The sequence below is a fragment of the Labrus mixtus genome, chromosome 10 (assembly GCF_963584025.1).
Source record: "Labrus mixtus chromosome 10, fLabMix1.1, whole genome shotgun sequence".
Taxonomy (NCBI): domain Eukaryota; kingdom Metazoa; phylum Chordata; class Actinopteri; order Labriformes; family Labridae; genus Labrus; species Labrus mixtus.
Genome location: NC_083621.1, coordinates 3964546 through 3978167, shown reverse-complemented (window position 1 = coordinate 3978167; position 13622 = coordinate 3964546). Strand labels below are relative to the sequence as shown.

The window sequence follows — 13622 nt, the reverse complement described above, 5'->3', positions numbered from 1 at the left end:
AGAGAGAGATAGAGATAGAGAGAGAGTGGGAGAGCAAGAGAGAGAGAGAGCGAGAGAGAGAAGAAGAGACGAGCAGAGAGAGAGAAAGAGACAGATAGAGGTAGAGAGAGAGAGAGAGAGAGAGTGAGTGGGAGAGCAAGAGAGCGAGTTGGGAGCTGGGGATGATTTCTCTAGGGATGAAGGATGTGTGTGTGTGTGTGTGAGAGAGTCTAGGTTGGTGTGTCTGCATGTGTGTGTGTGTGTGTGTGTGTGTGTGTGCATGTCTGTGTGTAAAGGGTGCAGGGTTGGTGCGGGGGGGGGGGGGGGGGGTTGAGAAGAAGAAGGGGGGGGGGATGAGACAGAGCGGTGGAGTAGAGAGCGAGGGGAGAATGAGAGAGAGAGCGAGTCAGGCAAGGGGATGAGGGGGGGGATTGAGGGGGTGAGATGTGGAGGAGGATGATGGGGGTTGGAGTGGAGGGGGGGGTTTGGTTGAGGAAAGCGAGGCGAGGCAGAGCTGATTGAGATTCGGGCCTCCAGAGCTGCAGGCTCGCTGCTGCTGGGAGCTCAGGGAGAACACGCTCAGTTATTGGAATTCTTTTTTTTCTTTTTTTTTTCTAATGAATTAATTCTTCTCATCCAATTTAGGGGGAAGATGAAAAGAGCGCAGCGCTGCGAGCATCAAATTTAGCTTTTTGTTGACCGGGCCTGGGCCGTTCTGTTTCTGTTATGTACTGTTAATATCGGACACTCGTAATATATTATGTTGTTTTTTTTTTTTTTGTTCCTTTTGGGAAGCCGTTGTTTACACACAGAAAAAAAAAAGCAACATAAAAAGACTTCCTGTTTGTGTTATTGGGGAGGTTTCTTTCTCATTTACCGATACGAAAACAAAAACAATAATCCCCACCACCATCATACACACAAACACATACACCCCCCCCCTCCAACAACACACACACACACACACACACACACACACACACACACACACACACACACACACACACACAAAACATGTCCGACCCTCGCCACCCATGAACCACCACATGAATACAAAATCACCTCCCCTCCAAATGTACAGAAAATGTGGTCTGACCCCGTGAACCCCCATCAACACAAACCCACATGTGTGCAGTCATGTGTGTAAATATACACTAAGTCACACACACACACACACACACACACACACACACACACACTGAGGTAAACACCTGTCACATCCAAAATGGTGATAGGATTTGACTCTGCAGCGTTACATTAAAGGTCCCGCCCTACACTACTTCCAAACTTTTTCATGTGTAAATGATGAAAAGAATACGGCCTGAATGCTTCAATTTGCTTCATTTAAATTTCCATATACAAATGTAAAGAATTAAAACATGTGTATACGGTAGAGGCAGAGGGATACAGCTCAGGTTTATGTTTGGGCATCATTTCTATTTCAAAGGTTTTAATACGTCTCCATTATTCTTTGAGCAGACTCTGAAAAATCACAGAAATATCGAGCCCTGATCTCATCACCATATTGTTAATCAGAGAAACTTTAGACAATAAATTCACATTTATTAGTATGTAAAGATTAAAACAGACCTTATCAAGAAAGATTCTGATGGAAGAATTCATCTGAGCAAGCCAAAACGTTCCCAAATAACAGAAAATAATGCAAAAACGAATTGTTGTGGTGGCTAAGATTGAAGAAAGCTGCACACTAAGAGCGCCTGTAACTGTGACTCGTTCAAATCCAGATACATTTGTTGATTTATTCAACAAAAGAGTGAAAAACTATTCTAAACAGAAGGTCCAAAAGAACATGATAAAGATGATTACCATGACAACAACGGTCAATAGAAAATATGCAAACCCACTCACCCTCTTTGTCTAGCTTCCTGCCACAAAACTGAACATGTAAAACATCTCCCACTGCAAATAACCGGAAGTGATAGCCAACCCAAAGAGGAAAACACAACAAATAATCAACAGAGGTAAAAACACACCGTCATGGCTCCTTCATTAAGTTTTTGGTTTCAGTCGGTAATAATTACACAGAAGTAACGGTAAGGTATTATTGCGATTGTACTTTTTTTAACTGCATATTATGTCCACAATATGCAGATCTCAGTCTCTTCATCTCACTTCAGTGTTTTTATTTCTACACAATGGGAGTCACCGATTTTGAATATCAGAGAAAGAAACCGATGTTTATAAAAACAACTCAGCCGACAGCGGGTTCCAATCTTATTTTCACGACTTCTGTCGGTTTAAGACTCCCACGATGCCCGTCTTTCTCTCAAGTCTGACCATGAAAACAACAGAGTTTGTCCAACAGGTGACCTCTTCTCTTAATTAGTAGTTAGTTGTACTGGATGTTAGCATTACATTTATACGACACAACAGAAAACATCGGCTACTAAGATCGGTTCATTGCATATTATTTGCAGATTTTCTGATGTCGGTCAACAGGGCGGATATCGAGCGATGCCGATGTTAAACCGATACTGTTGTAGTTTGAAAGGTTGAATCATAACAGAAATACACAATCTGGTAAGCAACAGGCACAAACCAATGGTTATCTAACCCCTGAATTTAGCCAGGTCATAAGGTCATGTTCTGATACACACACATACCCACCCACCCTTTCCTGGTAATAGACCAGATCGTCCGGCCAATAAACTTCTAGGAAATGTTTTTTTATATAGCACACATGTTGTAATTGCCCAGTGTGATGATTGCCAATAATGGGATGATTGGGATGCTATAATAAGAACTGCTCCGAGAGAAATAAACAGATCCTCGATTCACAAGCCATAGTCTCTGTCTGATTGTTCAAGAGCTTTTACTCTTCTACATAATGGCGCTGCGAGCACACTAGGAAGAATGACCGGACACCTGCGGCATCCAGGGCTGGAGTGACACTGCACAGTGGCCACAACAAAAGTTAGGAGCTTCATCTTACCAAAATGTATATGTGCAGTGTGATTCTATGCCTTAGATGAAGTAATAGGTATTCTCCAAAAAGTGCCATAGTGATCCATAGTGGAACCAACTCTACTCATCCTGACTCTTTACTTTGTAGACATTAAAGAGCAAAAGCATTAAAAACAAGAATAGAGCGGCAAAACTGCCTAATTATCAATAAACTGAATAAAGATAGAAATATAGAAAGTCTTGAATCACAGCAGTGAAAGTTGGACTGATTTGTGCACTCCTTTTCCCCATTTCTTCTCAAAATATTTGATAGTAGAAAAGTGCTAAAATGGAAATTTTCTTTTGCTGTGATGTTTTTTTCTCTTCAGTACCACAGCCCGTGGCAGGTCAGCCAAAAAGTTAATTTCAGACTCTGCACACTTCACACACACATACTTGCGCACACACACACACACACACACACACACACACACACACATACACAGAAGTGAGTGCATACTGTCAAGTCGCGAAAACAAGAGGGCGTAGAGCTGTTTAATGTCAGAACAATCCGGTCCGGTGCTGAAGCTCAGGGTTCATGCTACAGGGAACATGGAATCCCTTTAGCTCAGCCTGCTCGGCGCTGACAAGGTATCTGGCCTCAGATTCATTTAGACAGTCAGCAGAAGAGCGTTAAGAGTCAGCTAGCCATGTGGATCAGACAGTGGTGCAGCAGATATTCACTCGGGGCTCACAGGGGGATTCTCTCCCAAAAGACAAAAGCAGATGAGCTCAGCTGTAGTGCTTTTCACAAGACCTCAGTGTCAGGTTTGGATTATCTCACCTGCGCAATTTGTGTTTCCTTTGCTATTTCCTGCCTCCTCTTGCCTGTTTCTCACTTATACTGGAAGCTGCACCTCACTCTTCAAAGACCCAATTCATGTCCCCCTAGCATTGCCTTTGGAGTACCCGAGGGCTTAACAATCTGTCGGCGTCTTGAGCATGAGAAATGCCAGTGGACTTCAGCAAAAATGCTGATAAGTGAAGAGGGTAAATATGGCTGTGTGTGACATTTCCCTGTATCAATTCTAAACTCCAAATACCTGGTTAGTCCAGGTATTTGGAGTTGGAGATTGTGGGTAGAGTGCTTATTAATGCTAGATTTCAACACACAGTTAAAGTCTGAATCACCGTTGTAGTGAATTATTAAAGGGGACATATTATGAAAAATCCACTTTTACAGTGTTGTTGAACATATATTTGGGTAACCTGAGAGTCTACCGACCCACAACATGTGAAATAAACCCATCCAGTCCTTTGTTTGTGGTCTGCATAAGTCTTACAACACAGAGAAAAATGCTCTGTTTCAAATTTGCTCTCCTTGTGATGTCACAGTGGGATTCTGTTTTAAAAAATATCCTATGTTTTGGTACGTGTTACCTTTACAATATATCGTTTTCTACTACAGAATACATATTTCTTTACCTCTGCAATATTAGCTCTCCTGCCTGGGAAATCCATCCATCCATTCAACCAACCAGTCATCCATCCATCCATCCATCCATCCATCCATCCATTCAACCAACCATCCATCCATCCATCCATCCATTCAACCTTCCATCCATCCATGCATCCATCCATTCAACCTTCCATCCATCCATCCATTCAACCAGCCATCCATCCATCCATCTATTCAACCAACCATCCATCCATCCATCCATCCATCCATCCATCCATTCAACCAACCATCCATCCATCCATCCATCCATCCATTCAACCTTCCATCCATCCATCCATTCAACCAGCCATCCATCCATCCATCTATTCAACCAACCAGCCATCCATCCATCCATCCATTCAACCTTCCATCCATCCATCCATTCAACCAACCATCCATCCATCCATCCATCCATCCATTCAACCAACCATCCGTCCATCCATCCATCCATCCATTCATCCATCCATCCATCCATCCATCCATCCATCCATCCATCCATCCATCCATCCATCCATTCAACCAACCAGCAATCCAACCAACCAACCACCCAACCATCCATCATCCATCCATCCATTAAACCATCCGTCCATCCATCCATCATCCATCCATCCATTCAACCATCCACCCAACCAGCCAGTCATCCAACCATCCATCCATCCATCCATCCATCCATCCATTCAACCAACCATCCAACCAACCAACCAACCACCCAACCATCCATCATCCATCCATCCATTAAACCATCCGTCCATCCATCCATCCATCCATCCATTCAACCATCCAACCATCCATCCATCCATTCAACCAACCAACCAGCCATCCAACCATCCATCCATTCATTCAACCAACCAACCAGCCATCCAACCATCCATCCATGCATCCATCCATTCAACCATCCACCCAACCAGCCAGCCATCCAACATCCATCCATCCATCCATCCATCCATGCATCCATGCATCCATCCATTCAACCATCCACCCAACCAGCCAGCCATCCAACCATCCATCCATCCATCCATTCATCCATTCAACCAACCATCCATTCAACCATCCAACCAAGCAGCCATCCAACCATCCATCCATCCATTCAACCAACCAACCATCCATCCATGCATCATCCATTCAACCATCCACCCAACCATCCAGCCATCCATCCATCCATTAAACTATCCATCCATCCATCCATCCATCCATTCAACCATCCAACCAAGCAGCCATCCAACCATCCATCTATCCATCCATTCAACCAACCATCCAACCATCCATTCAACCATCCACCCAACCAGCCAGCCATCCAACCATCTATCCATCCATCCAACCAGCCATCCAACCATCCAACATCCATCCATGCATCCATCCATTCAACCATCCACCCAACCAGCCAGTCATCCAACCAACCAGCCATCCAACCATCCAACCATCCATCCATGCATCCATCCATTCAACCATCCACCCAACCAACCAACCACCCATCCATCTATCCTTTCATCCATTGTTTGTAAAACATGGACAGTCATTGTCCGTCCCAGACTATAAGCTGGATCTCAGAATATCATCACCAGTATCTGTGCATGTAAAGTCAAAACATCAAATGTTATAATTACGTCTCTTTGAGATGGTAAAATAATCACAGCGACAGATTTAAATTATATCACCAGACTATTATTGTAAGACTTTGATCATTGTGAATCATGAGGAAGTGTAAGTTAAGACATTTAAGACTCAAAGAAACTAATCAGATAACACATGATCATTATATTTTATGCAGGAAATAAACATTACTTCTTTTCACCAGGGAGGAATAGGGACAAAATGAAACAGGAAAAATGAATAAAAGGTCATGTAAGGATTTGATCTCTAACCAGTTAAACTCAGCGCCATGGTCCATTATCATAGCTTGTGATCAATTATTCATGGTGAGAGACTCCCAGGGGTCAAGCGTTACCTTTGTAAACATCGGCTTCCCGTGCTGGGTGACCATGGTGCACTGTTCACAGTCCAGGGTGATGCAGGAGTTGTGAAAGGACTCCTTGGAGTGTTTGAGGATGTAGTGGAGCTCGCTGACCCCTCCCTCGAATACCGTGCTGAAGTAACGGGGGATCAACGTCCGGCCGATCGCTGCGGGGAGACAAAAGAGAGAGCGGGGTGTTAAAACACAGAAGAAACCAAATGTGAAAGACGACGAGCTTCATGAAGAGTGAGGAGGAGGACATTACTGCAGAATATCACTGATACAATATGATGATGATGTTTGAAGTGATAGGGATTAAGCTTCTACTTCAGTAGTGACTGTGCAATTAAGAGGTTACTACTGTGATTACTGTAAACACTGGTTTGATTCTTTCAATTAGAATCAAACGCTGGGTCGTGAACTTCTTCGGTACTAATGCTGATAACATACTTAGCTCCAGTTTTGACAAAATAACAAATAGTTAGTTCAGCATTTTGAAACTGATATTCCTCCCTGCTAGTTGTATCAGACACTTTTTTCTACACCCTCAGCCCTCTTATACCCTCAAGGGTGGAGCTGGAGCCTGGTGATTAACTTAGCAGTTGCTCTGGAAACGAGGGGAATCAGCTAATCACATTATTCTGATTATTTTTTATGTATGTTTGTGGAAAGTTTTGACCAAAAAGATGTAAAAAAAAAGAGCTTAAGAAGGGCTGAAAGGTGTCCGTTTTTTTTTTTATGTTTTTTGGGGAAAAAGCATGGCAAGATTTTTCCTCCCTTCTTTAGCTCTTTCATGCTAGGCTAAGACAATCATATTTTGGCTCTTGCTTAATATGTCACACCGAGTCATGCGAGTGTTGTCAATAATTTTCTCAAAATTTCCGCAATGGAGGGAAAAAAAACAAAGAATATCTTACTGTTGCTTAATTTAAGATAGCTTACATAAATATGTTCATCTGCAACACCTTTCTTTGACGTCCCCATGAAATGAAATGAAAAACACATTTTCCAGTTATAATCCAGCCAGTGTTGCCAGATCTACGCTAACTATCGTATTTGTACCATAATTTTGCCCTCTGTACGATGTACGATCAATAATTGCAGAAAAGGCCAAATGTACGATAATTTGGCAATTTCAATGTCCCCATAACAAACATTGTATGTGATCTGAGAGCAACCAATCATATCAGCATGACTGAGACAGCGATCACACACGCACCATTTAGCACCTAACCGGCACGCCCGCCGCTCTGCTGCCAGGCTCTAACTGCCAATCAGATCATCACCTGATGCCCTGCTAACGCCTGTGGTACGATATGCCAGACAGGCTGAAAAAAGAAGCACATCACAACAACTTCAGATGCTACTAACTCAGCTACACAGCAGCTGGAGGCGGAGCAGTTCGCAAAGAATTTACACTTAAAAGTTTGTTCTTTGTTTGTTTATTTAAATTAATGTAGTAATGTATGTAATTAAGTAAAATACGATAATTTTAAAGCTGCAGTACGACATTGCTGTATTTTCCATCTGGCAACACTGAATCCAGACTTCCTGTGTTGAATGTTCATTTATCTGCAGTATGTTTCTATAAAGCATTTTTACATCAACATATTTGTATTTTCTCTTGTCTTGTATTTCTTCAAATGTCTGATGACTCATCCTGCACTACGGGGCGTTTACTCATCTTTCGACCAATTTAAAAGTTTTGTCGAAGCTAACGATCCAATCAAATTATTCCCAACGCTATGTCCCGCCTTCTATCTTGTGATTGGTTTTATCATGTTTAAGAAATACATCACAACACTGGAGATACTCTCCAAGTTAATGTTTCTTCTCAGCGCAAACAAACGCTTTATGCATCTTCCACCTTCTCTGACACTAAAACAAAAAATCTGACAGAGGACTCCTGATAGAGACTCGGGCATATTAAAATACTTCTCAGTACATTTAAAAATGTAAATCCTGGTCGGCATTTTTTGTTTTGGATTTTAAAAAAATTCAAAAAATCAGAGAATCGAAAAAAAGACCAAATACTTTGAGTTTTCTGTTGTATCTGTCATCACAAGAAGTACACTGATTTTTCGCAAAAGCTTTAATGCTGTAAATATAAAACACAACAACAAAGCACAGATATGATGTCACTAGATGTTAGACTAAATGTTCAACAAACATTCTCTAAAATACGGGATTCAATTCAAGCTAATCAAAGGAGATAAATAGCACACAATCCAAAAAAGGGAAGAAAAAAAGTGAGATAGTTGATTCAGAGAGAAGACGAACAGCTTTATAAGGACATCTGCTGTAGATTCATTAATCAGGATAAACATTTTTATTGGCTGTCTAAGCTCCTCTGAGGAAGCAGGAGACTGATCAGATGTTCAAATGAATGAAATTGATTAAACATTTGAGAGCAAATATGTTCAGCTTTTTTTCTGTCTGACCCTTTTTCAATCACACAAAAAATCATCCCAAGAACACGTTAGAGATTGTTAAGCCTGCTGTCTATTGATTTGACTCTTCTCTCAGGACTCATTACAGCCGGCGGCTCGCAACACTGCAAATGTTGGAAGTCGCTGAAAAAACTCACTTCAGGTTTCTTCGTCTTCTAAATCCTCAAATCATGCACACGCAATGTTGGCATTAGAAAATACAGAGCATGCATCCATTCATATTCCCCTTTTATAAAACCCCATTAAAGGCTGAAAAGCACAAAAAACAATAAGTGCTAAACCATTTCTTACACAATCATTGAGAAAAAAAAGTATAGTTGTGTCGTAGCAAAGGAGAGAAATCTGACTGCTAAATATGTGCTATTGATTCATTCTGTTTGTGACCAATTCATGAAACAAGATTCTCAACGCAGCCGGCACATTATAGATTTACAGAAACGAAAGGATTGTCCTGAAACCATCGATTCACGACTACCGAACGCACTGCAGCCTTCAGAGAACCTGCTCAACCTCCGATAAATACTCAAATCCTTTATTTTTAAATTGAGTCTGATTTTCCCCCCCAGAAACAAGCGTCAAATAAATCCTCCCGAGCAGCCAGGTAGAGTCAACTCGTTCCAACAGGTGACTGACGGCATCATGAATGTGGACCTCTCGATCATCACACTCATGAGTGAGGAAAGAGGATATTATTTTCACTCATTCTTCAGACTAACTCGATTTCCACAACGGAGTTTAGCGTTAAACTGAATTATTAAGACGGATAACTTCTGCTATGCAAACTTCTACAGAAGCCTAACGAGACAATGAGCAGGCTGCATGATGAAAACTGGAGGAGGAGGAGGAGTCAGGGAGGGAGAGGAGTCTTCAGTGTGGTTTTTTTCTGCAGCCCTCGGGCTTCGTCTGGTTTGTCTCTCCTCTGTGTTCGCAGGCTTCAAGCGGAAGAATGGATGATGCAGAGGAAGAGAGAGGCTTTACATTTCACATTACATTATGGATGCTATGTGATGGCATGCAGGGCACATATCCCTGAATGCATGGATGTAATTTATACTATGAAATCATGTCCTGTGATGCCCCTCAGCTTGGAGATGATGACAAATACAAACGGTTTTTAGTTTGGTTTTAAAAAGGAGCTCTGTCTTCCTCCAATTTCATAAAAACTGCACCATACCTAAACTTCAGCTCTACAGCTTTGAGCTTTTTTGTCTTAGAGTTTCTCAACCTCTGCAACACTGATGAAGATCACAACCCACCTCCTAAATAAAATCCTCAAATCCTGCAACACATGTCCTTTCCACCAGACCAGCATGCAGAAAGTCCTGTTTCTAATAAATAGTGCTTTAAGGTTGGCAAATAAAAATCAACTCATGATGCTTAAAGGCTTTATATGTGATTTTTTGATCCAGCAGATGTCGCCCTTGAGCACCAGCATGAAACCAAAACAACTTGCGCTGCATTGTTGTGTTAGCATGCTAATGCTAGCGATCTTTATTATGCTCGTATCTTCACACTGCATGTAAATTTACCTGAAATGAGCGTGATCTAGAAACACAGTTAAGCAGTGAGTACAGTATGTTATTCTTCTTTTCTCTAGTCCCTCAATTAAACAACTTTTATACGTGAGGGGATGAGCCGTCCGGCCGTCCCGGCGATGTAAACAAAGTGAAGATAGGACTCTGAAAACTCTGAAAACATCACAGACAGTGGGACTCGGGTGTTTAAGGAAAGACTTTAAGGAAGAGACTAATTTGCCAGAATGTCTCCATTTAAAAAATAATATTTTTTTAAAATAGAAAGTAAGCCAACACTTAATGATTTATCTTCATCAGAATGGATCTGTACCCTTACTATTGATCTGTTTCTGTTTCAGTCAAAGGTCGTGACTCCACCTTCAGTTTAGAAAACTAAAGAAAATAAATAATGCATGTGTGAGAAGCATGAAGAACTGGACTGTGCAGCCTTTAAAAGAAGTCACAGTTATTTTGGTCAGTAGACAAACTAGTAATGAACAACTTAACCTCTCAAAGTAAAGTCTGAATGAAGTCAATACATCATAAATGACTTGTTAAAATGATTTTCTGCAGAGCTTTATTTCAGAATAATGCAAGGAGAAAGTCTAAAATGAGATGCTAAAGTGCAGGTTTTACTCAGAAAAGTCGATGTCGATGCTTCTGCACAGCACCGTCGGAGAGAGCAGCTGTGTCAAACAGCTTTCAATTGGGACAAAAGCTGACGCGTCTGCAGGAACATGCATGAGCTAAATATTACAATTTCCGTTTCATTTGCAGAGCGACTCATACCAGCTACATCACATCTGAGCAGCAACATTCCTCGGTAAAGATCCTGTTCTTTGAAGCCTTTATTTTTTTCTCTCTATATATAGCTATAGGGTTTCTGCTGAACACAGATACTCACTCTGAGCACCGCCCTGCTTCACACTCCTGCACACATTCATGCCTGAGAGCTGCACTGCGACCACGGGCTTCATCCAAACATCACCGGGCAGTTCCACACGAGCAACTCCACTTGCTCGAGGGCAAAGCCAGCGGAGACTTGAGGGATAAGGTGCTACTCACTCACTCAAACGCACAGCAGGGGATCTGAACCAGGAACTTTTAATGACACATCTCCTAAATATGAAGATCTTTGTTTTCTGTTGAATATCTTTGCAGTTGTGAACACAATGCATGTTTGATGTTATCTTGTAGTCACACTCTTATAACGCAAGACACTTATGCTTAACTATAGGTTTAAGTTAACCAAAGTCATTCACACACATGGTAGAAGAAAAAATATAAAGTAAGTGTGAGGTAGTACTACAAGAGCTATGAAACTTATTTTACACTGACTTCCGATTTCTTTTAGGATAGTTTTTAAAGTTGTACTTCTTACTTTTAAAGCACTTCATGGTCTGGCTCCAGAGCCCCTTACCATCCACTGTACAGCCTGAGATCCTGAGGCAGGAACCTTCTCACTGTTCCCACCTCAAACTTAAAAAACAAAAAGGAGAGCGAGCATGAGCGCCTCGGCTCCTCGCCTGAGGATCTCAGACTATCAACATCAGTATCTTCTTCTAAATCAATTGAACCCATGATTCTATTTGTTTACTATTTTATTCTCCATGTCTTATTTTTTATTGCTACATTATTGTTTTAATTTTAGATTTTATTGCTGTGTATTTTACTGTTTGGGTTTTTTTCATGTTCTGTTAAGCACTCTGTGATGTTTGGCTTTATACATAAACTTTATTATTACATATATTGTATTATTTTAGAACAATTAAAAGTAGGTGCTCTGGTCTCACATACAGTCCCCGTCGAGTCCCGATCAGGACGCTGCTGGGTGCATGTCATCCGCCTCTCTCTCTTTCTCCCTACATTTCCTGTCTCTCTAGGTCTGTCCTTTCAAATAAAGTCCCCCCCAAAAAAAGAATGAAATGAACATGTACATAAGGGGGAAGAGTAGACCTAAGGCTTCATACAAATCTACCAGTAATGTGTTTATACCAAATGTCATGTCAGAGGCTGCTGTAAGCCATGGTTTAAACGTAGTGTTGGATGAGCCTTCGTTTGCTGCGGCTCGGGCCTCCTGCTGCATCAATGTAATGGCTTCATTAAAATGAATGAGGGGGCTTCTTTTTTTTTAATGTAGGGCTAATGTCAGTCTGATTCTCAACCCGGGCTACTTGTACCCACGGGAGCACTTTAGCAGTTACCAGTGGGTATGCAGGGATCAGAGGGTAGTTTGGCTAATTTGAATAAATGACAAAGATTAGCAAAAGAGCACCCCATATTATGAAGCATGTACCAGTCTGCTCTAACACCTTTACACCACAGGGTGCTCACTATCTAGTTTAAGTGTTTTCAACATAAACATACACACACAGGTACGGTATGTAAACAGCTGCTGAGGTGTGTTCGTTTAGCCTTTTTCATTTTTCAATTTTTTATCAGTCAAAGAAAAAAAACATTAACTAGTGCTCAATCTCTGCTCGCCCCAACTGACAATTGCTCGCTCTGCTGCTGCAAGGGAGAGAGAATTAGAGATAGACGGGGAGAGAGAGAGAGAGAGAGAGAGACGGAGATTGAGAGAGGGGGAGATGGGGGGAGAGAGAGAGTGAGAGAGAGGTAGAGAGAGAGACAGAGATTAAGAGAGAGAGAGAGATGGGGATAGAGAGAGAAAGAGAGCGAGATGGGGGGTGAGAGAGAGAGAAAGAGAGAGAGAGACAGGGAGAGCGAGAGAAAGATAGACGGGGAGAGAGGGAGACGCAGATTGAGAGAGAGAGACAGAGATTGAGAGAGAGAGAGAGATGGGGGAGCGAGAAAGAGGGGGGGGAGAGAGAGAGAGAGAGATGAGGAGAGAGGGAGAGAGAGAGATAGTCGCCCTCCTGTAAAGTCATAGATTGCGGTGCAGCATGTCCTGTTTTATTTTACGCCTACTTCTGATTTTGTTTATATATTTTGTGTGTTTGCATGTAAGTGCACCTGATTGGTGCCGATGTAATTGGACAACATGATGGTTCTGAATATGTTGATAGATGTCATTACTGAAAAAGCCTGCTGCTGTGAAAACATACTCACAAAAAGTGAGTCCACGTTGTGATGTCTTTTGATGGGCACATTTATAAAAAAATCAATTCTACTGATGAAGAAAGTATTTAAAACAGACACAGAACCTTCCAGGTATAGAAACTATAAAAACACAGCTTGGTGCAGTAAAGAGTGTGTGCTGTGAGAGGCCAGAGGTGCAGGTGTGTGCTGGGGAAAGAGAAGTACAGACGGAATAAGGTGAGCTGGTAGAAGCAGAAATAAGGAAAAATATATATTTGGAGAATGGA

The 13622-nt window shown here is 41.7% G+C and overlaps 1 protein-coding gene across 2 annotated transcripts in view; it reads right to left on the bottom strand.

The window, feature by feature from the left end:
* ldb2a (LIM domain binding 2a) overlaps positions 1 to 13622 on the bottom strand; it is a 117683-nt gene that overhangs the window by 42099 nt on the left and 61962 nt on the right. For both annotated transcript variants that reach the window (XM_061047606.1, XM_061047607.1), the window contains exon 3: positions 6327 to 6499. In XM_061047606.1, the coding sequence (XP_060903589.1) occupies positions 6327 to 6499 (173 nt within the window). The remainder of the gene's footprint in view (positions 1 to 6326; positions 6500 to 13622) is intronic.